The 26,033-nt window shown below is 36.8% G+C and overlaps 1 protein-coding gene across 2 annotated transcripts; it reads left to right on the forward strand.

Moving 5' to 3' along the window:
* Positions 1-1,586: 1,586 nt before the first annotated feature.
* Positions 1,587-24,679, forward strand: LOC113700524 (kinesin-like protein KIN-14B). 2 transcript variants are annotated; one of them, XM_072058658.1, is made up of 23 exons: positions 1,587-2,009; positions 5,083-5,206; positions 5,348-5,434; positions 5,893-6,063; positions 6,148-6,254; positions 6,566-6,697; positions 6,782-6,960; positions 8,130-8,291; positions 8,803-8,894; positions 10,632-10,783; positions 11,116-11,289; positions 15,306-15,452; positions 15,804-15,992; positions 16,656-16,727; positions 17,088-17,140; positions 17,259-17,478; positions 18,648-18,839; positions 18,947-19,162; positions 20,607-20,954; positions 21,631-21,729; positions 23,016-23,156; positions 23,311-23,469; positions 24,026-24,679. In XM_072058658.1, the coding sequence occupies exons 1-23, from the start codon at positions 1,806-1,808 to the stop codon at positions 24,479-24,481; spliced, it is 3,876 nt and encodes a 1,291-aa protein (XP_071914759.1). In that variant the 5' UTR covers positions 1,587-1,805; the 3' UTR covers positions 24,482-24,679. The 2 variants fall into 2 exon arrangements, with proteins under 2 accessions (XP_071914759.1, XP_071914760.1); XM_072058659.1 differs by having other exon boundaries at positions 1,588-2,009; positions 6,782-6,934.
* The last annotated feature ends 1,354 nt before the right edge of the window (positions 24,680-26,033 follow it).

The following is a 26,033-nucleotide window of genomic DNA, read 5'->3' on the forward strand; positions in this document are numbered from 1 at the left end:
AGTGCTTCTATCCTTCACCCTTTCACGTATCTTTTTCCCTACGTTTATTATTCAGACAGTGAATAGCAAAATCTTGACTCTGTTAGGCATATAATCTGCCTTCCTGCAAGAAATGATGCAGTCATAGAAAACATTTTCACTTTCACCATCATTTGACATCAATATTCAGTAGCTGTCTTCTCCTATTCATATTGGTAGGTTTTCCATAGCCATCGGACACTCAACTATTGTAATGGATGTTTCCAGTTTCATTTATTCCACCATCAGTATTATAGCTGAAGTTGCAGTGGCCACATTGTCAGCACAACCAAGTATCTTGCTGTCCATTCCAGATTGTGCCTATTATATGAATCAAGTCATGCTAAACGCTTTTATATGAAACCGTCAAGATTTTGTTGTGCAGTCAGAAAAGTCCGTTTGGCAGGAAAAAAAAAGATGCCAGATAAACTCTTGCAGCTTTATAAAGCAAACACTCTTAAATCTAGGGAATTTAGACAACGTATCTGGAGTTATAATAATATGTTTGCTTTAATTACATCCTTAGGAGTTCGCCATGACAAAGAGCTAAGCAGGGAAAAATTATGGCATCTAAACGGGTTGAGTACAGGAACAGATGTATCATTTTGTCAGTCCATAATTAAGGCCTTGTAATGGTGAAAGGCATCAAATCTGCAACTCTATTTCCATGATGCGGAATATGAATTGTAAAATGGAGTGGCTCTCTCAAGCAAGTTCAGAAAGTCTATGGTTTAGCAACTCAAATCTGTTCTTGGTGACAACCCCTATTATGTTTTCATTCAGAGATCAAAAGAAATCGAAGACTTTGACAAATACAACAATTTCCTCAAATCTGATCCCGGATAAGATTAACATGTTTTTAACCTCCAATTGGCGTTTCAAATTGTAGCAATTTGGTCAAGAAATGATAACATCAATGGAGACAGTTCAAGGCACGTTGATATCTGCATAAAAGCAGGTGGCAGAAAGATAGTTAAGCAACGTTATGGTTGCTATGACACATTGCAACATCCAATCATATTTGCTTGGAAAAATAATTTTTTTTAAAAAATTTTTTGCATTTTCCGTGAATACATTTTTTAATTATTTTCTTTACCTCACATAAATCAACTCGCTACAGTATTTTTTTCTACAAAAATTCTAAAAGATAGCAATCCAAACAAGACCAAAACTCAAATACTTCAGGAGGCTAATCAAACTTGCTTGAGAGGAAATTTGCTTGCTGTTCATCAACTCTGAATCAAGTACTCCAATTTAACTCTCCCTCGGAACAAGAATTAAAGCAAAGCACAAAGGTATACCACATGCAGCAAAAGGTACCATCCCCGTGATGAAAGATTGAGAGCGAGTCCTCAAATTATCCGAAGCCCTAAATTTTTTGTGACTACCAAAGCTTAAAAGTGTCCACTAAACAAATCACTCGACCTCCTCTTACGTGGTCGTTTTTTCACGCCCAGCCCAACAAAAATGCAAATTCCTTGAACTTCTTACGTCGTCGTTTTCAACGTCTTCCAAAACTAAAGGGGAAAAAAAACTAAAATGAAATGAAAAAGAGTTAAAAGCAATCGAAATTCACAAAGAGGGAATTCATTTGAGTGACCAGTAATACTCCACAAAAGCTAGAGAGAGAAACTGAGCAGTGCTGAGGGGGGGGAGAGCAACAAAGAGAGAGAGGGAGAGAGAATTCCACATTCTCAATCTCTCATTATTGTTTCTTTTATTTAACTTCATTTGTGAATTTTTGATTCGCATTTGTAAATTATTGGTGTAAATTAGAACTGGATTGGATGGCGGAGCAGAAAGGAAGGTGGAACTGGGAGGTGACGGGGTTTGAGCCGCCGAGGAAGTCACCGGAGCGGGAGGATCATTATCAGAGACCTCCGCTGTTGGCTCGGAGGTACTCGATTTCTACGTCTTCATTTTCGACGCATTCTGAGCTCTCCAAGCATGCTCTCAGCTCCAAGCTTTTCAAACTGAAGGATAAAGTCGAGGTCTCACTTTTTTAGTTCAACTTTTTTTGTTTTCGGTTGTTTTTCACGTTCAATAATGGATGAAGATTATGCCAGTTTTAATGCTTTTATGACGATTTGCGGCAATGTACTTGGAAATTTGTGATTTTGTTGCTGTTTTTGTCCATCTAGTGAGTTGTTGTGTTGACAAATTAGTAGTTAACTCCGTTATGCTAGTAGTTATTTCTAGGAGTTCTTGTACCAAAGATGCGTTTTTTTTTTTGGGCTAATTTGGAGGAGAAGTCGTTGAGAGTAGAGGTTTTCAGTTTGTAGCAAGAAATTGATTATCTTTTTGATAACAGTGAGGAAAATAAAACTTGTTAGTGGTGGTTTGATACTGAACAGTGTGTGGGCCTATAGGATTTGACAACGTTATTAGAATTCTTTCTTATTGAGATGAAGTGTAGGGTGACGATTATCCCAAACAGTGATGGGGCAACTGGGGAAGATTTTAGAGTTCTCTTTAAGGCGCCAAAATGACAAACTTTACCTGATTTTAGTTGTGAATTTTAGTTTCAGCATGGCTGCGGTAGGCAGCTGGAGATAGTTTAGATGCAAAGGGACTGAGGCAACTGCTTGTGAAATACTTTTACTGTTTTTGTTTCATGTAATTTTCATAGCAATGGCTGTAGCCCTGGTAGTCTTAGTAAAGAATTATAGTACCAGCAACCTTGTATAGCGATATTGCATTATCAAAACTGGCTGGAGATTGTATACTTGGGAATAGCAGTCACTGGGGAGTTGTAATTCTTTTTTTGCCTTATCTCTTTTGGCTTTCATTTAAAGCTTAAAGGTTGTTGTGAGCTGGGGGTATCCCATTTGTAGATAGTTGCTGCTGAATTTTGCAGGATTGGATTGTTGCCACCTCACTTCAATATGCGATTGTTCATGGTTAAGCCATGAGATGATCTTGGCGGTGGCATATACTTTTTCGGTTAGTTGAAAGGGCTGCAATGTTTTTAATAACCATTTCAAGAAAAAATTTGGTAAAAGTTGCTGTATGGTCAGAAGACATTATTTTTCAATCTGGACATGAGTCAGATCTGGCAAAGTTCTACTTGAAATGTAATTGATCTTCATTGTGGTATTTGTTCCAGCAGCAATCTTTAATCTATTTCCTTGCTGGGTGACATAACACAGCCCATCTCTTATACTATAGAGAATCTGCACTCCAAATTAAATTGAATGGCCCACTCATTAGGAAGATTACAACTATATGGGTATTCCCTCTCTTTTAGATTTCTGGCGGGTGTTGGATATATCATATATGTAAAGAATCTAACCAAAGAAAGGGAGAGGGAAGAAATTACTAAAATGTACTGCAGTTCCTATAAGAAAAATACTTTATTAATAATAGAATTTGGTACTAAATTCTGAACTTCTTAAAGGGCAATGCTGTGTTGCAGGATTGACATTCTCTTCAATTTTTTTTTAGATATAGTTGAACATTCAAAGCTTGGCATGGTCAATATGGTGAAAAGCATGCATGGGTCCTTTCACAATAGAAATTTCTGTTCTAATTGATTTGCTGGAGTGATAGCTCAAGCAAGGATTGCAAATATCAGAAAACTCCAACAAGAAGAAATAGGAATACCTTTGCACTACTGTAGTTTCAGCTAAGTGATTCCATAATACATTCAGTCTAATATTCTTAAAGAATGGAAAGCCAAGATCACAGACAAGTCCATACCACTGATAATGAACCAGTAAACATTGGTTATTATTGCGTAATTTTGCAGTTGATACGATACACACTCCACTGATGCATTATTGAGAGATATAGATGTTCTCAGCCTAATAACTTTAGACAATTGTTGTTAGCCTTTTTGATTATTATGTCTCATCAACAGATTTTTTTTCCCTTTCTTCTTCTTGAACTTGAATGAGGCTAAACTATACCTTACACCATGAAAAGACTTGTAAAAAAGAATAGAAGGGTGTGGTGAAGGAGTTTGCCCATGGTGGAATAGATGAGTTTGTGACATTTCATTTACTTTTAATGCTTAAAATCTATAAGGTCATACATATCATCTCTATTTTACTGTGTCACACACAAAGATGAGAGAAGAGGTTATTGACCTGGAACAATAGTTTTTAATCATTTTTGTCCAACCCTAGTAGCTGTCGAGAAAATCAACTAAGTCTGTACATACTAGAGAAAATCAACTTCCTGTTGAGGAAGTTGAATATAAGTTGTTGGGCAGTAATGGTTGTGTTGGAAGTCAAATCATCTAACCTGCTATAAGCTTTTGATGACTTGTTTGCAGAAACAACAAATGGAGAATTTTTATGACTGGTGAGAAAGGAAATTCAAAGTAGGAAAATCATACTTTGTTTTTGTTCATAGAAAAACTGTAGCAAATTATAACAGAGAAATTCAGAACAAATTATAACACATTGCCAGGTAGGCATGAGTTATATGATTTTTTTTCTGTCAATTTGCCTTATCTAGTTCTCTATAATTGGAAATTTAGGCTATAATGGAAATATCTATTTCTTGCAATCTTTGCTTATTTTCCTTTCAGCAAAGAATTTTACTTTTTCTGTGGTTGCAAAAGAATAAAATAGTTTAGATCTGCTTTACAATGTAGACCATATTTGGAGCTTGGCAGAAGGAAAAATATAATTAGCTCTCTCCTTTGCAATATCAACTTTACCAATTGGAGTTTTAGTATGCATTCAGCTGGAGTTCGACTTGGCAAGACCTGTTAATATTAAGCCAGTAATTTATGGCATGCATTGATGTGGACTAGTACAGACATTCTAGTTTGTAATATTTTGGAATTCTGGTTTTTTCTCTTTGTTGGCATTCAAAACAGCATTAAAGACTCTAAGCTAATGCTAGTGTCTGTTACTGCAGTTGAGGAAGTAATATACCTTCTGTCAGGCTTGGAATTTAGTTAATGAAGTGCATGTTTGAAACAATTATTGGCCTATCTGTGATGTTCTAAAATCTTGCATTTCTGATTGTGTTGTTTCAGCTTGAATATGTTGTTGGCTTCTGCTAATATTCTAGTACTTTCTGTTGGCAATCTACATAAACATTTTTGAGCAGCATGTGAGAGAGGATTACATGGAGCTTAGACAAGAAGCCGTTGATCTTCAAGAGTACTCAAATGCAAAAATGGATCGCTTGATGCGATATCTAGGTGTACTTGCTGATAAAACTCGTAAACTAGGTAAATGGTTATTCATAGGCTTTGGCAGCTCTTGTTTCATCTGATTGCATATTTTCTACATCAGAGCTGTAGCTTATCCATTCTTGTTTGCCTGCATATCTTCGTGGGTGATTTGGTTTCTTAATCATGAATTATTTTCAGATCAGGCTGCGGTTGAAATGGAAGCTAGAATGTCTCCGCTGATATATGAGAAGAAAAAATTGTTTAATGACTTATTGACGGCTAAAGGTAGGATTTTGAGTGGCCTCTGGACTCCTTTTGTCACTGACGCCTATGCACAAAATCAGGGGAAGATGGGAGAAAATGATAAATACAGAGAGAGTGGCACAAACATGCACACGCGTGCACAAACAATTTCGTCCCCTGTGGGTACATATGAACAACAAAAAAAGCGAAAAATGGGAAAAAGACAGAAAATGAGAGAAGTGTTTTACTAAATTGATGTGAGATTTGGGCTGGATGTACTGTTTCAGGAAGCATTAAGGTATTTTGTCGTGCAAGACTCCTTTTTGAGATAGAGATAGACAGGCAAACAGAGAGAGAGAGAGAGAGAGAGAGAGATGTCATTATTCACAAACAATTCATTCCCTGTGGGCACACATGCACAAAAAATGGGAACAAGAAATATAATAGGACGAATATTTTACTAAATTGATGTGAGATTTAGGCTGGATGTACTGTTTCAGGAAGCATTAAGGTATTTTGTCGTGCAAGACCACTTTTTGAAGATGAAGGTCCATCAGTTGTTGAGTTTCCGGATGACTGTACTATTCGTGTCAATACTGGTGATGATAACGTCTCCAATCCAAAGAAGGATTTTGAGTTTGACAGGGTTTATGGTCCTCATGTTGCACAAGGTAGTGGACCTTATTACTAGCTTTTATTTGTTTTCGTCTAACACTCTCTGGAATGTTAAGTCACTGTGATGTTCCTTTCTGCAGCTGAACTTTTCGCTGATGTTCAGCCATTTGTGCAGTCAGCATTTGATGGGTATAATGTTTCTATATTTGCTTACGGACAAACGCAGTCAGGAAAGACACATACTATGGTCTCTCTCTCTCTCTCTCTCTCTGTGTAGGGTATTGCAGTTATGTCTCACCCTGTGTTTTTTTTTTTTTTTTTAATCTCGGGTTAACGGGTTCTTCATCCATACATGGTACACATCATCATTAAATTGCTTTGACTTGTAAATAATTCTATAAGGACACTTTCTTGATTAAGCATACTGTTGTATGCTTATGTTGACCAAACATGACCGCATAAAGATGTTTGTAACCTGATGTTTTTGTGCTGAAAAGCACTACCTGGGGGGTTAATACTATGATGAACTGCTTTCTGATTGCAAGGTCTTGTCCGCAGGAAGGATCTAGCCATGATCGTGGCCTATATGCTCGATGCTTTGAGGAGCTGTTTGATTTATCCAACTCCGATACAACTTCTACCTCAAAATTTAATTTCTCTCTCACGGCTTTTGGGCTTTTCAATGAACAGGTGCCTTGACCATTCTGGATTGCTTATTTTAAGTATTGACTTCTATTTAGCAATACTTGACATTCAGCAACCATTATTCTGTAGATTAGAGATTTGCTTTTGGAATCTCGGAGTGGTCTTCCAAAGATCCAGATGGGCTCCACAGATTATGTTGCTGAACTTGTGCAGGAAAAAGTTGAGAATCCAATTGATTTCACCCGAGTCCTCAAAGTGGCATTGCAGAACCGAGGAACCGATGTATTAAAGTTTAACGTCTCTCATCTGTATGGTCTAGCTTCAAATTTGTGATAGTTCTATTTCCCTACCAATGCATGCTCCTTTTATGGCTTGATTTTTTTACTCACCATGGTCTTCCCCTTGCTACCCTTTTTTTGGAAAAAGAAAAAAAAATCAAAGATCCTCTTGAATGATTTGTTAAAAGCCATCAATTCTCTTTTGGCATAAATTATGGAAATCCTGGAACGATTAGTGACCAATGATTAAATTTGCACTTTAAGACGCTTTTGCTATTGAAGGAACAGCACAAAATTGATACATTGGGTATTGTTGCTTGATTTCTATGTAATTCTTGACATCTGGTAGTTAGGGCAGGTCTAGGAGCCAAAACTCTCCACTTGTAAGTGGCTAGGGGTATGGGGGTGGTTGTTGGTCTCTGCATCAGGGCTGATTTTCCTCATTTTATCTGTATGTAGAAATATTTAACATTTAAGTTGTACAAGTAACGGTTTCACTCTATTTGTTGCATGTTTGTGTTAATATATGCTTGCTCGTTATTTTATGTTGTTTTTCATTTTGAGTTAAAAGTTTTTCAGTGCAAATTTGGCATTAGATCTTCAGAAATTTTTTTTTATATTTGACTCACATTTGGAAATATTAAATAATCATATCCAATATTCAAAACTGTGATGGTATCCAGCAACCAAAACTCAGGGGTCGTTGTCAACTCTGAGTGCTTTTTTTTTTCCCTTTGGGGGGGGGGGGTTGTCTAGGTGGTGTCACGCACTTTACTAGTAGGGAAAGGGATTCAAGAAGGCCCCCTGCCCATTATCATCCCTTCTGATGAGTAATTGGTCAGCAGCAATAACGTGTTACTCAACCAGGATTTGTTTATTTCTCCACTTAGACAGTACTTTTGGAATATGGTATGTTAGGGTCCAATTTCCTTCTACTGATAATCCTGAGGTATTTTGAACATTTTTCTTGATGTGTTGACTAAATCATTCCCTTTTTGCTTCTTAAGTAATGATTAAGTGTAGCACTCTTTGACTGGCCTGAAGAAACTTCTTGGACTTACAAAAAGCTGTCTTTCGATCCTTATGCAATTTTGTTGCTGTATTTGATGTATGAATTACGTGGGGCTTCAGGAAACATCTATGTTCAGTTGTATTCTACTGTCTAGCTTTCTCTTGAGAATTCTCATTTCCTTCCTCAGGGTCATCACTGTGCATATATATTATGACAACTTGATTACGGGTGAGAACTTATATAGCAAGCTTTCTCTTGTTGATTTGGCTGGAAGTGCAAGTTCCAATGTTGAAGATGATAGTGGAGAACGTGTGACAGACCTGCTGCATGCCATGAAATCACTCTCCGCGTATGTACTTCGTATATTTAGTTGCCTTGTTTTCAGCATAACCTCATTGTTTCAATTCTCCCTTGTGAAAGAACATCTAACGTGCAACCTTGCTGCTTATCAACTCTGCCATGTATGGATCAAACTAAAATCAATGTTTTACATTATACTTTCAAAATTTTGATGTCCTAAACTAATTCCTGCATTCACTATCTTTAGTTGTAACTAGCTCCTTCTCTCCTTGTTGTTGTTTGTATGTTGTCTGGTGAACAAGTACACATTTCATGGTAACTTAATTCTTAGGTTGAGTTCTTTTCTGTGTCTGCATGTATTGTTGGTCACTGGGTTAGGCAGGACTCTTGATAACTGGTGATTGTTCTGTTTGGTGCTTGAGATAACAAAGACTGTTGTTAGTTAGCGTATGTATTATTTCTTACAGAGCAGAGGGTTTATTGGTTGTTACCATAAACTTATTTTTTCTAGGAAAACTGACGCATTTCAGCTTTTCTTATGCTTGTCCTTGTTTGTGCAGTTTGGGAGATGTTTTGGCTTCTTTAACATCCAATAAGGAAACAGTTCCTTATGGAAATTCAGTGCTCACAAAATTACTTGCAGATTCACTAGGTATTTTTTCTCTTTTGTATAATACATTTGCTTGTAGCAAAGTCCTTATTTGGCACAACTGATAAGCCTGGGCTGGTAAACAGCTGTTCTAGTTGAATTTGGCAGGGTATAGATTGCATCTCAGAAAAAGTAAGCAGAATACAATCTATTCACTTATGAGCAAAATGAATGTTGTATTTGGATAACCTCCATGCCAATTCAAAACAACTAGCTTCTGACTTTACCAATGGCAAATGGTAATCTCTGTTGCCCACTTCTGCCATCTCCATTGACCTCTGCCACCAACCCCTAATTTTGATTTCCACTCCAGAAAAGGTCCATGAGGAGAAACTTACTCCAAAAGGCGTATCCGAAAGCAAGCATTCTCTTCATAATTCATATCATTCAATTAGAATTCTTTACAGGCATATAGGGTTCCTGCTGGAGACTAGAAGACACCAATTCTGAGAACTGTTTAATGACAACCTCATAAATGCCACACAACCTGCCTAAGCATACTTGGAGAACATAACTGCCCCCCAAATTGCATAACTTTTTGAAATCTCATCAAACACTTTGCTGGACTGTCTAAATTTCTGAAAGTTATTCAGAAGCATTGCCTAGGTGGAAGAGATGGGTAAACCAATAGTATTCATACAAGTCAATCAGAGAGATGGAGGGAGAAAGGGAGGATCTTGAAAGATATTCCTTGATCTTGAAAGATATTCCTTTATCTTGAATCATACAGGAAACATAAACTTGGACGGGAATTAACATGGTATACTGTGATATAACACTTGGATACTCCTGGGACACAGTATTGAGGTCAAGGATTATTGTCTGCTGTCAAACTGTTGAATAAGATATGATGATGACGATTTGTAAAAGGCATGAATGTTGTAGACGTGTTTTTTCACTACCATGGGGCTGGTAATTATCACATATATATACATGAATGAGTAGCACACCAAACCGCTTGCCATTCTGGAGCCTTCAAAAAGGAATAGTATTAAGAGGCTCATCTTAGGTGTAGAGGTTGTAGGACACTTATCAGAAGTACAAATATAGGCAGGAAACAGGAAGAGCTCATGAAGCAGAAAATGACATCTAAAGGTATATCTGAAGTGTGTATATGGAAAAACATTTCAGAATGAATGGAAGATTTGATCCAAGTGCTTTTGGGACTTCTACCATGACAAGCATTTAAGTGTCACTCCAGTGATTGTTTCAGAGTCAAGTAGAGCCTTTTGAGCAAAAATTGCACAAAATTGCCTAAGTTTGTACCACATCATAGCGGATAAAATAATCTGGAGAGTATCTTTTAATCATTGTTGTGGAACTAATTTGGTGAAGAATTCTCACTGCATGACAAAATTGCCTGATGGATTTGAATATATATTATCAATATTTTCTACTTTCTCTTTCTCATGATGGTTCTTCCTGGTTGTCCACAAGAGAACCAACATCACTATAAAGACACCTTTTTGTTTCTTTAACTTTTTTCCACCGATGTGTCTTGCACATCTTAATTATTCTGCTAATATTTGATAACCTTCTGAGTTACTCGACAATATGTATATCCAACATTTTGTTTGTGACTTTTTTTATTGGTAATTAATAATAATTTAGATACTTTGCACAATTGTACATTATAGTTAGCACTTTTGTTTACTGGGCTGCAACAATGAGTTTTTATCTGTCTGCCCATGAAATATCAATGTTAGACCAGCTCTAACTTATGTTATGCTGACAATCTAGGTGGAAGCTCGAAAAGCTTGGTAATTGTTAACGTCTCTCCAAATGCTGCAAATTTGACTGAGACACTATCATCCCTTAACTTTGCTGCCAGAGCCCGAAACTCTATTCTCAGCCTGGGAAATCGAGATACGATTAAGAAATGGAGGGATATTGTAAGACATCTTCAAATATTCTTTTGTTTTCTGAACTGACAAAGTGTTGCTTTTTAACATTGCTTTAACCGTTTGTTAGTCATCTTTGAAGATGGGAGAGGTAGAGAATGGGAAGGCCTGTAGTTAGATTTTCATCTGGTAACCCAACGGGGGAGGGGAGAAAGGGAAAAGGGAAAACCTTTCATGATACAAAGACAAGTTTGATCACTCCATGCCTAAACACAAGCATGACCATACCATGATCTAATAGTTGTGGTTTGTACAAGAACTGGTATCAGGATCACGATAATCCATATTTATACAGTTTCTTCTTCTGATCAATGTGCATGCAGGCAAATGATGCACGTAAAGAATTGTATGAAAAAGAGACGGAGATCAGCTACTTGAAGCAAGATGTTTTGGGACTTAAACAAGCTCTAAAACATGCAAATGATCAGTGCGTCCTTCTTTTTAATGAAGTTCAGAAAGCTTGGAAAGTTTCTTTTACACTTCAATCTGATTTAAAGGTTCGTTCTCATGCTTCCCCACATTTCTCCATTCTCTATTTAAGACTTCTCATTGCCATTTAGCAATAACTTTGGCTTATTGTACAAAATGAGCTATTTATAACTTTCTCCTTTTGGTGACTACTATCTGTAAAAGTGAAAGCACATAAAGGGACTGGTTGGAAGTTTGTGGTTTGTTTTGATGCAATCAAACTTATTAGGAAGAGCTAAATAACTTGGTAGGCGGAAATTGCATTTCCATGGCAAGGTGTTTTTGGTTTTTTGTCCTTAGCAAAAGCTCGTGTAACTCAAACACCAAAATACAACATGAAATCTTTTTCTTGCCAAAAGTCCTCAATCCTGTACACACTCTCAGAAACCGTATTTGGAAGAGTATTCAACCTGTTGAGAAATCATAAAAAATGTCAAATGCTAAAATGTGCAGTTTATCTCTTCAAATGTTAGCATCATTGCTGTTAGCATGTCTTATAGAGCTTCTCATCAACCTGATCTTTGAGGAACTCAAGTGTTTTTTACTTGTATAGTTGGTGGAATATTTGGTTTTTGGAAAATTTTGGCTCACATAGAAGGCTTTTATTCCTGCCAGTAGCATATTGCTAGAGCTTTTTAAAACAATATGGAGATTTAGTTGTCAGATGTCCATAGCTCTCTTATTTCATATTCCTTACTGAAGATAATCATTTTCTTTTTCAATATCATCACACAACTGAGATGTACCATTTCATTAGGGATTAAGCCTGCTTTGCATCAATACTGTGTCACTTTTAAAACTAAACCAATTTCTTGCTATTTGCCTCTTAAAGTGTACTTGCTTCCAAGTTGACCTGATTCATAAGATTTCTTGTATTTGGATTAATTGCTACACTTGATTGTAGAACTCATTCTAGGGAGAGACTTATATGTGGAAAGTGTGATGGACTAAATTTGATATTTTTGTACAGTTTTTTGGTTCATTTTGAATGATTTGTCCCACTTGATCTAAGTGGATATCGTATGTGCTGGTGTTATGCTGTCACTGATCAGGATTCATGGTCAGTGCAACAAAGATGCAGAGGAATTAGTCCAAGTTAATCTTTTCTTCTTTTTTTTCCAAAGAATAGGACCCAAAAAAAACAGTGCCACCTATATTCAGTTTTTTGTCTTTTTTTTGGTAAGCTTCCTTTTTTTCCATTGATCAGCAATAAAGAGTATACCCAGAAGGGGGAGTACCCCAATCAATACATCTAGTTCTTACCGGGAATACAATAACAAACCCAAACATATACAGTACCTACCTAGCTAACTGGAAAACATTAAAGTGAATCCCAAGTGCAGTACACAAGTCCACATTTGGCTGTATCCTTGCTACACGATTCCATCTGGCTGCTATACCTCTAATATCAGCAAGCACCTCATGAAACACATGCTCAGTAAGAACAAGCACATCCCTGAATACCTTTTTATTCCTCCACGTCAACAAATGATAGACTGTTGCTGCAAGTGCAGTAACACAAAACAAAAAGAGTTTGCTGAGCAATGCTGCATGAACTATGCTAACTCTTCTCTCCAATGAGCTGCAATCCTATAAAGCAAACAGCTTTTTTGAACACATTCCCATACTGCATAAATATCGACATAGAAAAATAAATGATCTGTATTTTCAGGAGCAGACCCACACAAAACACACCTAACATCCACTTCAATACCCCAAGAGAGAAGTCTATCCTTTATGTTTATTCTTCTTTTACATGTCAACCATAGAATAAAGGAGAGCCTAGGCACATGCTTTTCCCCCACACCAAACTAAACCAAGGGACAGCAGGACCAAGAGGATCAAGAGTTTTTTTTTCTTTTTTGGAAATTTTTTTGCTCATATGGACGGCTATTATTCCTGTCAGTTGCATATCGCCAGAGCTTTTTAAACAAGATGGAGATTTACCACTCATTTGGTCACTACTAAGGAATGACAATGACAATCATTATGGAAGACACCCTCAATTACAATGGGTTTGTGAAGATTCCTTTTGATGGAATCTTGTGTTTGGTGGCAATGATTTTTTGCATAAGAAAAGGAAATTATTGTCCTTTTCTTTCTTTTTCTTCATCTCCAGCCCATTTGACCACCACCATTTTTTTTCTCTGTTTTTGCTTCTTGCATGCTGCTGACCGATCTCCCAATCTTTGTTGTTCATTTTCCTGTTCTTGTTCCTTTTCTGTCTTCTTCTTTCCTTGTTTTTTGTGGTCCTCTTCATCCCTTTGCCCTTGCCACCTCCGCCTCTCCGACCTCTCATTGTCTTCAACACTGCTAGATACAATGATCTCTGGTATTACACAACAATCCAACAAACTTTAAATTCAAAATTGTTACTAAAAAATAAAAAAATCTCATCAGACCAAAACTTCTTCTGAGAGAGAAAAGGGGGAGAAATTGTATGGTATAGAGAGGGAGAAAGAAGGCAGGAGAGAGAGATTAGGATGAAACAAAAGGGGGGAGGCAAGATAGGAGAAGTTGGAGATTAGATGCTGCTGTTCGTCCTCTTCCTTCCCTATTTTTTAGTTTGTTTTTGTTTTTATCTTGATTGTTAATGGGAGTGAAAGTGCCCAAATAAGTGGATAATGAGTATTGGGTAATGAAAGACCTAAAGTGGGTAATGAAAAAACCCATAGCGGTGTACCAAACACCATCAATGCCAATCATTACCCTCTCATTCCCATTGAAAGGTGCTAAACCCCCCAACCAAATGGGTGGTTAGTCGTCAGATGTCCATGGCTGTCTTATTTCATATTCCTTATTGAAGATAATAACTTTCTTCTTCAATGTCATGTCACAAATAAGATGTACTGTTTAAGTAGGAATTAGTCCTGCTTTGTGTCAATACTTATGCCACTTTTAAAACTTAGCGCCCTAATTGCTGCTATTTGCCTCTCGAATTATACTAGGTTCCAAGTTGACCCGATTCATAAGATTTCTTGTATTTGGATAAAATTGCTACACCTGATTGTATAACTCATTCTGGGGAGACTTAGATGTGAAATATGCAATGGTAAAATGACTAAGTTCAAGACTCTTGTTCAGTTTTTTGGTTCATTTTGAATGATTTGTCTTGATCAAAGTGGATATGATATATGCTGGTGATATGTTGTTATGAATCAGGATTTATGGCCAGTGCAACAAAATTGCAGAGGAATCAGTCCAAGTTAATACTTTCCTTTTTTCAAAGAATATGACAAACAGAAAAATGCCACCTTTTACTCCCCAGGGGGGTGGGGGTTCTGGCAGGGAGCCTTACCTGTTCTTAACAAATCGAATGAGAAGTTACAAGGTGGGGACGAAGGGCCTAACCTCCTAAAATATGCTCCAATTTTAACATAGTAACAACCATTGCCTTCGCCTAATTGGTCCGTTGAACTCCTTTGGGAGCTGCAGATATCTTTAAAAACTACTGTTTGCTCAAAACTGTGAACCAGTTCTTCAAGAAAATCAGCTGCTGTTCTAGCTTTCTGAAATGTTTATGCAACACGTCCTAATTGATCTTGCAATATAAAAGAATGATCTTGATTCACTCATGTTTATCCTAATAAAACAGGAAAGGTAGTCATGTAATCTGTTGCATTATGTTAACTCATATTCATATAGAGTTTACATTTATGGGCATAGGAGATTTGTATCTGTTACAATAATTTAACATCTGGTCGGAAACTGGTTAGGGTTGGCCATGGGAGATTTGTATCTGTTACAATAATTTAACACCCGCTAGGAAAGTGGTTAAGGTTGGCCATGGGATGGTGCTCTTCTTCTTTTGTTCTAAATACAATGACTTCTTAGAAGTTTATGATTTCCTTTTCCAATGTGATGTTTTCAGCCTGTTAATTCTGTTGAAATGACCGATATGAGTTCATTTAGTGGTGTGGGAAGTATCTTTCTTAATTATGTACTTTTTAAGTTCCATTATGAACTATTCTTACTAGCTTTTTTTTTTTGTTCCATGCCAAAAAATTCTTTCACTGAACTGCTTCATTTTTCCTATTTCTTGCAGTCAGAGAATATTATGCTTGCTGATAAGCACAGAATAGAGAAAGAGCAAAATACCCAGCTTAGGAATCAAGTTTCTCACTTGTTAGAGTTGGAGCAAGATCAGAAGTTACAGATAGAGGAACGGGATTCTACCATTCAAAATTTACAGGTCGATGGATTAGTCCCGTTTAAATTTCCTCTTTCCCTCAAGGCAGTTGCTTTTCACCTGGAATTTGCCTTCAATTTACATGGATTATGGCCGACCAGAATGCTTTGTTTTTTGCCTAGTTCTTTATGATTTGGCATCTTAGTTGAAACAGGGGCTCTACGGTTTCTTAATTTTTCAGTAACTCTGTGTCAATGATATGTTTTTGCCTCATAGCCAAGTCTGCTTATTTCTGATATTCTGACTCCAGTTATGCATAGACTGGTTAATCATCTGATTTCATGCATACAGAAGCTATACAAATATTGGATGCTGCTGATTTTGCTCTGTCTTTCTTGTAATTGATTGTTTTAGGCCAAAATAAAGAGCATTGAGTCACAGCTGAATGAAGCACTCCATAACCGTGAGGCTAGGCCAACAAATGGTGCAGAATCAAAGTCCAACATGCAAACAAGTCCCCAAATGACTGGAGAGAATATGGATTCTGCAGCTGTTACTAAAAGACTTGAAGAGGAACTTCTGAAACGGGATGCACTTATTGAGGTATTTCATACTTTTCAAATCTGTAGAGCTGATGTAGTTTGTTCCATTTGCTTTGGCATGGTAATCATTTTAAGGCTTATTTTTATCAAGTCACACGAAATGGGGTCGAGATTGGGAACTTAAATTTGTTTCAATATGAACTTTGTGTGCGAACATAGGGAAGTTAAATACAAAATGTAGTTCCATGGCTAAATACTTCTGAGCTGTGTGCTAGTCAAAATGTCCAAAATGGTCTAGCATATTGAAACTTTATATTGGCTAACAGATAGCCATCAATGTAGGACCTGTCTGCTGCTCTAGCTCTTAGGAAAGAGATGCCTCCAAAACGGGGAAAAGTGGAAGTATGCTGAATGTTGAGTGATGGTGAAAAGAAAAATACAGAAATAGGTAATAGTGAGATGCATGGTTAATAGAAAGCTACAGAAGTCTAGGTTAATACTGAGATGCAAAAGAATAAATATGAGAAATTGAGTTTGAGTGTCATAGAATGTATTCTGGAAGTTTGAATTTTGTCTCCTTGTGCTGTTATTGACACGATTTATTTATTGCCTCTGGACATTTGACACAATTTGGTTTATACTTATTTCTTGTTTCGAATGAGTGATCCTCTTTCTTGTTGAAATCACGTCACCTGCATATTGGTTAAATTCTCTGGTTTTGCAGAGGTTGCATGAAGAAAATGAGAGACTTTTTGACAGATTGACTGAAAAATCGACTTCAGCTGGTTCACTGCAGGTACTGATTCATCTTGCAATTTAAGTTGAATTTTCCATCCTTTAATTTGTTATTTTGGGGGTGGACTTCTATGACTGAATTTTTTTAGCTTGAATTCCTGCTTCTTGATACCGAGATGGATTTTTGTAGTCATTGGCTGATCATCAAACTAGCTGTTATTAATTTATGTTAGTTTTGAGCTTTAAATGGGACAGCTATTTTGAATGGCTGAATGCTGCCCCTTTCAGAAATGGAAGTAATCTTAGCTGCCTGACATGCTATATCCTATTCACTGAAAAATATTTGGACCTCTGGACATCTAGTGTTTGCTACTCTTGACGCCAGAAAATCTTACCTCACCTCATTGTCCATCTTTGTTAGGTTTCAAGCCCATCCCCTGGAGGACAAGAGGTTACATCTCGTGACATGGCAAGGTACTTGTCTGAAACTGGTTTTCAGAGTTATTATGTAATTGACTAAGCATTTTTTGTAACTAAGCTTGTTGATTCTTGTCATTTTAAAAATTTTAACTTTTCCTAAATTTTCCTGCAGAAATGATAATAATAATGTTAAAGGGCGATCTGTAGCTGTTCCTTCACCTTTGGCCTCAGATAAGACTGAAGGCACAGTTGCTTTGGTTAAATCAGGTGTTGAGAAAGTAAAGACCACGCCAGCTGGTGAATATCTTACTTCTGCTTTGAACGATTTTGATCCTGAACAGTATGACAGTCTAGCTGCAATTTCAGATGGCGCAAATAAACTTTTGATGCTGGTAAGATACAAATCATTTTGCCATGACTGCTGTCTGAAGTGGACTATGGAGTTGGAGGATCTTTTACATTCAAGATGATTACTTAATTGTCATTGTTGTGATTACTTTCTATTGATTCAAAACCAGTCAGGCAATTGTATTGTTCCGGCAGCTATCTTTTGGGTGTTGTAAAATGTGTTATTAATCCTAACAAAAATGCTAAAACCTGGGCAAGCATTTTTAGTAAAAAGAAGAAAGTATTTGATATGCAGTGTTGTTGATATGTGACTATAATAAGTTTTAAATCAAGTATCTTACTAAATACTCAACCAATCATTCCTGGGCCTATTGGGTCTAAATACAGAAGGATGCCTCAGAGAATGCATTACTATTAAGTTATAATAGGAGAGGAGGCAAATCATGAATTTTGTTTAAATTCTTTGGTTCTGCTGGCTTGGAATGAGTTGTGTTAAGAGAAGCCTTGTTCGAGATTGTTGGGACGATGCAGAAAAAATGGGAAGTTGCTGGAAGGGTGTCCTGTATCTGGTCTCTTGCTGTGTTCATCTTCATACACTCTTGTCTGTCTCTGTAGCTTTTGTTGAATGCTTATGAAAGGAGTATAACATTGTTTTGCTTTGTGGTCATGAATACAAATTATTTTTCTATGAGCATGCCTGTGACTTGAAAGATGTGTGTATTCCCCTGCTTCGTTAGGTTTAGTGTTTAGACACTTCACTATTTCTGTGTCTTTGCACATCTGAGGCGCTTGATGCTGGTCGTCAACATTTAGTAGTGTGCCTTAGCTTTGGATTGGCTATGATAAGCTATCAAGTTAAAAGTTTTTATCTGTTAGCTGAATTGAGAAGTATAATATTAACCATGCAGATGCTGAAGCTGATATTGTTGCGACTTTATATGCATTCTTTGAGCGTGAATTAGAACTGAGTGCATTGAGAAGCTTTTTGATGCATTGATTGCTCCTTGATTCTCTTTTTGGATATCTTATTGCATGTTTTCCTTTCTGAACCCAATCTTGATGATGCAACTCAGTTATTGTAATTATTGTACTGTGGTTTAACTCTCCCATGATGTTGAAAACTTTCCTCGGGTTAGTTATAATTTGCTGAATTGTTGTTTGTTTCCAGTATTTTTCTTTATCTGCGCTAATGACTATACGTTCAACATTGCAGGTTTTGGCTGCTGTCATTAAAGCTGGCGCTTCTAGGGAGCATGAAATACTGGCAGAAATACGAGATGCTGTTTTTGGTTTTATTCGTAAAATGGAGCCAAAAAGGGTGATGGACACCATGCTGGTTTCTCGGGTTAGAATTCTGTATATCAGATCTCTGCTTGCTAGGTCACCTGAGCTGCAGTCTATCAAGGTATTCAAGAATTTTGCCTTCACCTTTCAGAATTCTTACACAAATGTGCTAGAATCTGCATTTTTTTTGAAGGTTTTTCCTGTCTAATTGTACCAAACTGGTGTTAGGTTCCACCAGTTGAGCGATTTCTGGAGAAAGCAAATAGTGGAAGAAGCAGAAGTTCTAGTCGTGGTAGCAGCCCTGGAAGATCTCCCGTCCGATATGATTCTGGTTCGAGGAATGCTCTTGTAGAGGATCAAATTCAAGGGTTTAAAGTAAATATTAAGCCAGAAAAGAAGTCAAAATTGTCATCAGTAGTTTTGAAGATACGCGGTATTGATCAGGTGAATACTATCTGTTTTTTTTTTGGGTGTTTCTGCTTTTTACTTTGTTCTTAATTATGATCAATTTTGATTCCAACTTTTAGTTTTCCTTGTCCAGAAGGGGTAGTAGGATGTCGGGTTTGGCCTGTAAGTTATACAGCATAATGGTGCCATTATGCATAAAACCTATGCCTGTGTTTGGGTAGGAGATTATTTTGAAAAAATTATTTGGAATAACAGTGTAGCACTTTTTGTGATGTGATGTATGTGAGGTAAAAAGGTGTTTGGAAATTGTGTTTATGATGCAAGCTACATAACACTTGAATTATTTTTTTTTTTGGCAAATTATGCTAGCCAAACGGATGATTGTGTTGGGTGAATTGTGACCTTGCACGATGGTGTCGGGTGAGCAACAGCCGCTTCGTTACAGTACTTACTTATGGGCTAACAGGTCACACTTTGGCCAAGTATCCTACAAAGAGACTCCCAAGAGCCAGAAGTATTAAAGGAATGGCCATAGGAATGGGCGCATCATGACATCATAAGATGTCTCGCCTGAATGAATTAGTTGGTACTAGAAATGTTAGAAAAAGTGAATGAAAAGAGTAATAAGAAGTAAAAGGGACAGAGACACTTCCCAACCAGAAAGCAAAGTTCCCACTGATGGTATACTTTTATGTGAGGTAAAAAGGTGTTTGTAAATTGTGTATATGATGCAAGCTGCATAACACTTGAATGATTATTATTTTTTTTTGGCAAATTATGCTAACCAAACGGATCCAGTGTGAATGCTTTGTTAACATGATGTATACTTGGTTTATGTTTCCACTAGATCTGACAATTTTAGTTGGTGTAAGTTCAAATCAGAATTCCATCTGGCACTGTTATACATCCTCTTCTTTTGATTTTGGTAATGGTGCTTGGCAATCTTGTCAACTCTGTCTTGCTTTTCTTTTCTAATTGGAACTGTCATTGCCAATTAACCTGTTGGCTTGGTGAAATGATGCATAAACACCTACAGATACCAATTGCACATCCCTTGGGACATGGTGTGTCGATATCTCTTCTCGTGGAATAGGTGATATGCTTCCTGACCATTGGTGGCCAAATCTGCCATCAAGTAGGACCCACATGATTAATTTTGCCATCATTTATTATACTTTGTAGGCATTAAAGGCCTCATCAAAAGGTTATACTGTCTTTGCTACTGTCCATAAATTGCTAATAAATAGAAATTTGGTGCTGCAACTGATAACAAGACATCATAGAGCTAACCTCTCTTACAAAGATAAATATAATCCTGATTTCCATCAAATGGGGGCTCTAAAGGTTGTTCTCCCGGTGCACCTTTTACATAGGCTATGCATTCTTTATGCTATTTAATTGTTATGTTTTTGCTTATGAACACATTTCAGATTCAGCTATTTGCTTATGATCCATGGGCTTGATTGACATAATTGTGCAGGAAACATGGAGACAACATGTAACTGGTGGAAAGCTGAGAGAAATAACTGAAGAAGCCAAAAGTTTTGCTGTTGGAAATAGGGCTCTTGCAGCGCTTTTTGTTCATACTCCAGCTGGTGAGTTACAGCGTCAGATCCGGAATTGGCTAGCTGAAAACTTTGATTTTCTCTCTGTGACTGATGATACGGTTGGAGGAGCAACTGGTCAGCTAGAGCTTCTTTCTACTGCAATAATGGATGGTTGGATGGCTGGACTTGGTGCTGCTCAACCTCCTAGTACTGATGCTCTGGGGCAGCTCTTATCTGAGTATGCAAAACGAGTTTATAATTCTCAACTGCAGCATTTGAAGGTGTGTATTGAGCAATTTTCTTTGTGTCAAGTCTATTACCACTAGTTGCTTGCATTCGAACTCATGAGAGTTATGGTTACTCTTATGATTCACCGCTAATTTGTATCATCCCTGCACTTTCTTTTGGTTTTTGAGAGTTATGATTACTCTTATGATCCACTGCTAATTTGTATAATCCCTGCACTTTCTTTTGGTTTTCCTCCCCATTTCTGAAGTACTTTTCAGAATCCCAATGACAAATTAATGGACTAAAAGCGATGACCTAACTGCATGAGTAATTTTCCATTTCCATTAGTTCTTCTCGCCATATAAGTTTGTGACTTGCATGAGCAAATGCTCTTTTCAAAGTTACCAGTTCTGTGCCATGGACAAAGCTGGATTATGTTTTTACCACTATTCTGCCTATGGTAGCCAACCAATCTCTTGGTCAGCTCAGCTGTGTCAGTTCCATTCCTTGGCTTGTAAAATTTTTCCATCATAGTCTATGATGAGAAATTTCCTGTTTTCTCTTGTGGATGCACCTTTTAATGGGGTTGCTGCTGTTGATTGGCAGCTAAGAGTGTTGTTGTTGTTTTTTTTTTTTTGTTAATAAATTCCAGTAGAGCAGAATAAGACCATGTTGCATCTCTTCTAAAATATTCTTGGTACTTGCTTATGTAACTTTGATCCTTGCCAGGATATTGCTGGTACCTTGGCAACTGAAATAGCAGAGGACTCTGCTCAAGTAGCTAAATTGCGATCAGCCCTAGAGTCCGTTGATCACAAGAGAAGAAAGGTAGCAGAAATTCAAGTTCTGTAATATATATATATATATATATATATATATATATATATATATATATATATATATATATAAAACCTTACTGAACTACTTAGCTAGTGTTCAGTGATTAGAAGCATTTGTTTATCAATAAATTTTGAGAGTAAAAGTTGTACTTATCCCATTAATTTTCGGCTAGATCTATACCAATTTTGACTATTTTATGGCAATTTCGAAGGTGAGTTAACAGAAGGTGGGTCTGTATTTAAAAATGACAATTTCTGGGGAAAATCTTATAGAAAATTAAAAATTCTGAGGTTTTTTTTTCCTTATTTTTTCTCCTATTGCAAATAAGTAGATAAACTCTAAAGTCAATTTCTAAAATCTATGGCACCTCTGCAGACTGCAGTTCATTGTCAAGTTTATACAAATCTTAACTGGCTCGTAGTTGTAAAGGATGCTAATAATCTTCCCAATCACAATTTTGGCTGAATTTACAAGCTATATGTAATTGTCCTGTGTTACAGTGCTTAATTTTCAGTTCCTAAGAACCTAATTGCTCAAAAGTGATGTTTCTGAAACTTATTTTTCTTGTTCATATCATGGGTAGTATAGTCATTTCATTATTGTTTATGGTATCTTCATTTCATATTCTTGTTTTTTCCCGCATATAATCAGTTAGCCATAGATTTTATCCTGCAGATTGTTTACTGCACTAAAAGAGTTAGGCCCATCTAATGCAATGTTTTGAATTTGTAGGATATTGAGGTTTTACAGTCTCTGGTTCTGATATAAATTGTGCTAGTATAATGTTATTTCATTTCCAAATTACGTGAACATTGTTGGAAAAGAGGGAAATTTAAATTGAAAAATTGATAGCTTTTATGTCCCAAGCACCACCTGTTGAGGAAATGTGGAAGTGTTAGGCCCATTTCAGAGTGCAATGTTTTGTTGAAGAGAATATAGAAATTCATGGTGCCCCAACTTAATTCTCGCTGCCCGTGTCCGTCAAATTACTTGTCAGCATTTAGTCATGCTAGGTTTGTCTTTCTATTGTGTTCATCTATAACATGGAGTATTTGGATGTTTCTTGATGTACAAAATCAACATTGAAATTAGAGGACATTCCTGTTGACCAGAAGATTATCCATCTTGCTTTCTGATGGGTAGTTTCTACATATCAAGCTATTGATTGAAGATTCTTTTTTACATGATCATATCAGCCTTTTGATTTATAAATTTGGTTCCCAGAGAAACTTCCTTTGTCATCTAAAATCTAAGTGACTTGTTTCATTTGCTAGATTTTGCAACAAATGAGAAGTGACATAGCATTGGTGACTCTAGGGGACAGTGGTTCACCCATCAGGAATCCTTCAACTGCAGCTGAGGATGCACGACTAGCTTCTTTAGTTTCCCTTGATGGCATACTGAAGCAAGTGAAGGTTCTTAAATTCTTTCTGCCTCTCTCTCTCTCTCTCACACACACACACACGTGTAACAGATTCAGACAGGCATGTGCCTCCAGTATTTAGTGATGAAAGGCGAGGTTGCAGTGAATGAATGAGGTTGCAAGACTAACAGGCTGTGTTTTCACAGGATATAATGAGGCAGTCTTCAGCAGGAAAACTGAGTAAGAGTAAGAAGAGATCGATGCTTTCATCTTTGGATGAACTTGCAGATCGAATGCCTTCTCTACTTGATATTGATCATCCTTGTGCGCGAAAACACATTACAGAGGCTCGTAAAGCTGTAGAGGTGCGGTAAAATTATATCTTTCTAGTTACTTCTGGAAGCCCAGCCTTTGAATTCTGTGGTTTGTAAATCATGCCGTGAGGGAACATGTGAATTTTTGATGTGTAGCTTTAAGTAGTTTGGAAGATGTCTTTGCGAGTATTTCTGTTCAAATTCAAACCTCAGTTGGTCTGCAGTTACTCAGCTACAATAATTACTTCTTGTCAACCTGATTTTGATGTTAGATTAAAGTCTCTCTCAAACCCCCCAAACCTCTACCACACAAAAAAAAAAAAAAGAAAAAAGAAAAAATCTGTCTGCTGCTTCCATACATGCATGTGTATGCATGTTTTTCCGTTTTATTTGGGACTGAAGATTTCTTTTGGTTTGTTTTTCTTTTGATGTTGATATTTGGTTAGAAAAACCGCTTGTTACATTTGTGTGAGAGTGCCAAATTAACTTGATAGCACTCGTTTTCAAGTTTTGTTGGGATTTCATCCTTGATCAGAAGTTGAAGTTTGGGGTAAATGCTTTTTGTCATGCGATTTTTGTTTATATGTTTCTTTTGTTTCATCGACAGTGTGTTGCTGAGGAGGATGACCAGCTTCATCATGCGGCAAATGCTTCAAAACTTTCAGCAGACATGGGGTCTGCTGTTGAAACAGATGTGGGACAGTGGAATGTTTTGCAGTTCAACACAGGCTCAACAACCCCATTCATCATAAAGTGTGGAGCTAACTCGAGTTCTGAATTGGTGGTTAAAGCTGATTCCCGGGTTCAAGAACCCAAGGGCAGCGAGATAGTTAGAGTTGTTCCAAGACCAACTGTTTTAGAGAACATGAGCTTGGAGGAAATGAAAGAGTTATTCGCTCAACTTCCCGAGTCTCTGAGCTTGCTTGCTCTTGCTAGGACAGCGGATGGTACTCGAGCTCGGTATTCTAGATTGTACAGGACTTTAGCTATGAAGGTTCCAGCTTTGAGGGACCTAGTAAACGAACTGGAGAAAGGGGGAGTGCTGAAGGATGTAAAGTCCTGATTATCTTTGTGCTGCTGTCTTTCACTACTGTAAAATGATTCTGAAGTTTGAATTTTGAGTGGTATTTATTGGATGACGTCATTTAAGCCGGTGTTTTTGGTCTATGGTGTGCGGCTTATTTGCATTGATGGTAAGTTGATGGATGTTAAGCCAATTTTGTGATTTACATTATTGTAAATAAGTATTTTATCTGCTACATTTTCAAGTTATTTTCCTCATTTTTTGGTTCCCTATGTCGTGCGAATCACTTAATAGTTAGTTGATAATCCTGCCCGTGTTTGCCACTCCCTCTAACAAAAATGTCTTCTACGTCTCCTGGATCCAGACAATAATATGTTTCCTTTAGCCTGCTGTCGAGGAAGCAGCATAAGCAAGAACATTTTTCAAGAAACAAAATGATAATTCACAAGGTTATGAACCAATACTTCTAATGACTAATTTGATTACCCCGCAGTTGAGCCTAATCTGCCCGCCTTCCCCCGTGAGTGGGGCTGAGGCTGGCCATCTTTACCATAGCACACGCGAAATCATTCAAGAGCGTCAGAGCTTATGGTAGTAATGAAAATATGAAACTTTTGCAAACACTTAACAGTAGTAATGAAAAAAAGGTCAGGATGGATTGTCGTAGTAGAAAAAATATTTTAAAAGGTGTGATTTGGGTAACATCTTGAAATAAATTTTGGTAATAAAAAAAAAAAGAGAGAGAGTTATTATGGTGAAAAATATGCTTGGAGACTATTATCTTAAATGATTCTCAGTCATCTCATTGATTTTGGGGACAATACTAAGAAGGCACAAAAATGCTTTGCTGATCAAAGGCTTTGTTCTAAATAACACAGGCTTAGGGGTTTCCTGCTCTTCAAGCATAAGTAGTCCTTCCTCATCTGATGATATAATTAAATAGTTTCAAAATTATTAAAACCAATAAACCGCAAAATTCATAAATTTAAGAACATTTATAGACATGATCTTCCACATTTTAAAGATATTTAATCAAGTTAAGTACTTCTTGTCACACAGATGGAATTGATTTTTAGTTCACGCAATTACCTAAACAAACTCACAAAACCCTAAAATCTAATGGTCAACAGCTATTTGATTACAAACATAATGTTTAAGTATTTCCGAAACTTAGCAATTAAGTGATTAAAATTTTCGACTACATGCCTAATTAAAAATGTTCTGTCCAAACAAAACAAGTACACTTTATTTCCTAGACTATTCAGCTTTTGGTACTTTACTAGGCATATGGCCACAAAAATGTACGTCTCTTAACCCTAATAATAAGTTTTGTAATTTAATAAGTAGGTTAGTTTCACCGTTTAAGAAAAATAAAAAAAAGTAGGCTATTTTCAGACTTTAAGGTATTCTAAGTTGAAGTATTAATTCAAAGGCTCTCTCTAATTGTTATTTTCTTTATTGCAAAGAGTGCTATGAACTAGAATGGCAATATTCAGATAGAAATGAATTTTGATTTACAAAATTAAAAGTGTAGAAGATTTTTTTTTAAAAAAAAAATTTGATTATAGACATATCACAGTTTACAAGATTA

This window comes from Coffea arabica, chromosome 7e (assembly GCF_036785885.1).
Source record: "Coffea arabica cultivar ET-39 chromosome 7e, Coffea Arabica ET-39 HiFi, whole genome shotgun sequence".
Taxonomy (NCBI): domain Eukaryota; kingdom Viridiplantae; phylum Streptophyta; class Magnoliopsida; order Gentianales; family Rubiaceae; genus Coffea; species Coffea arabica.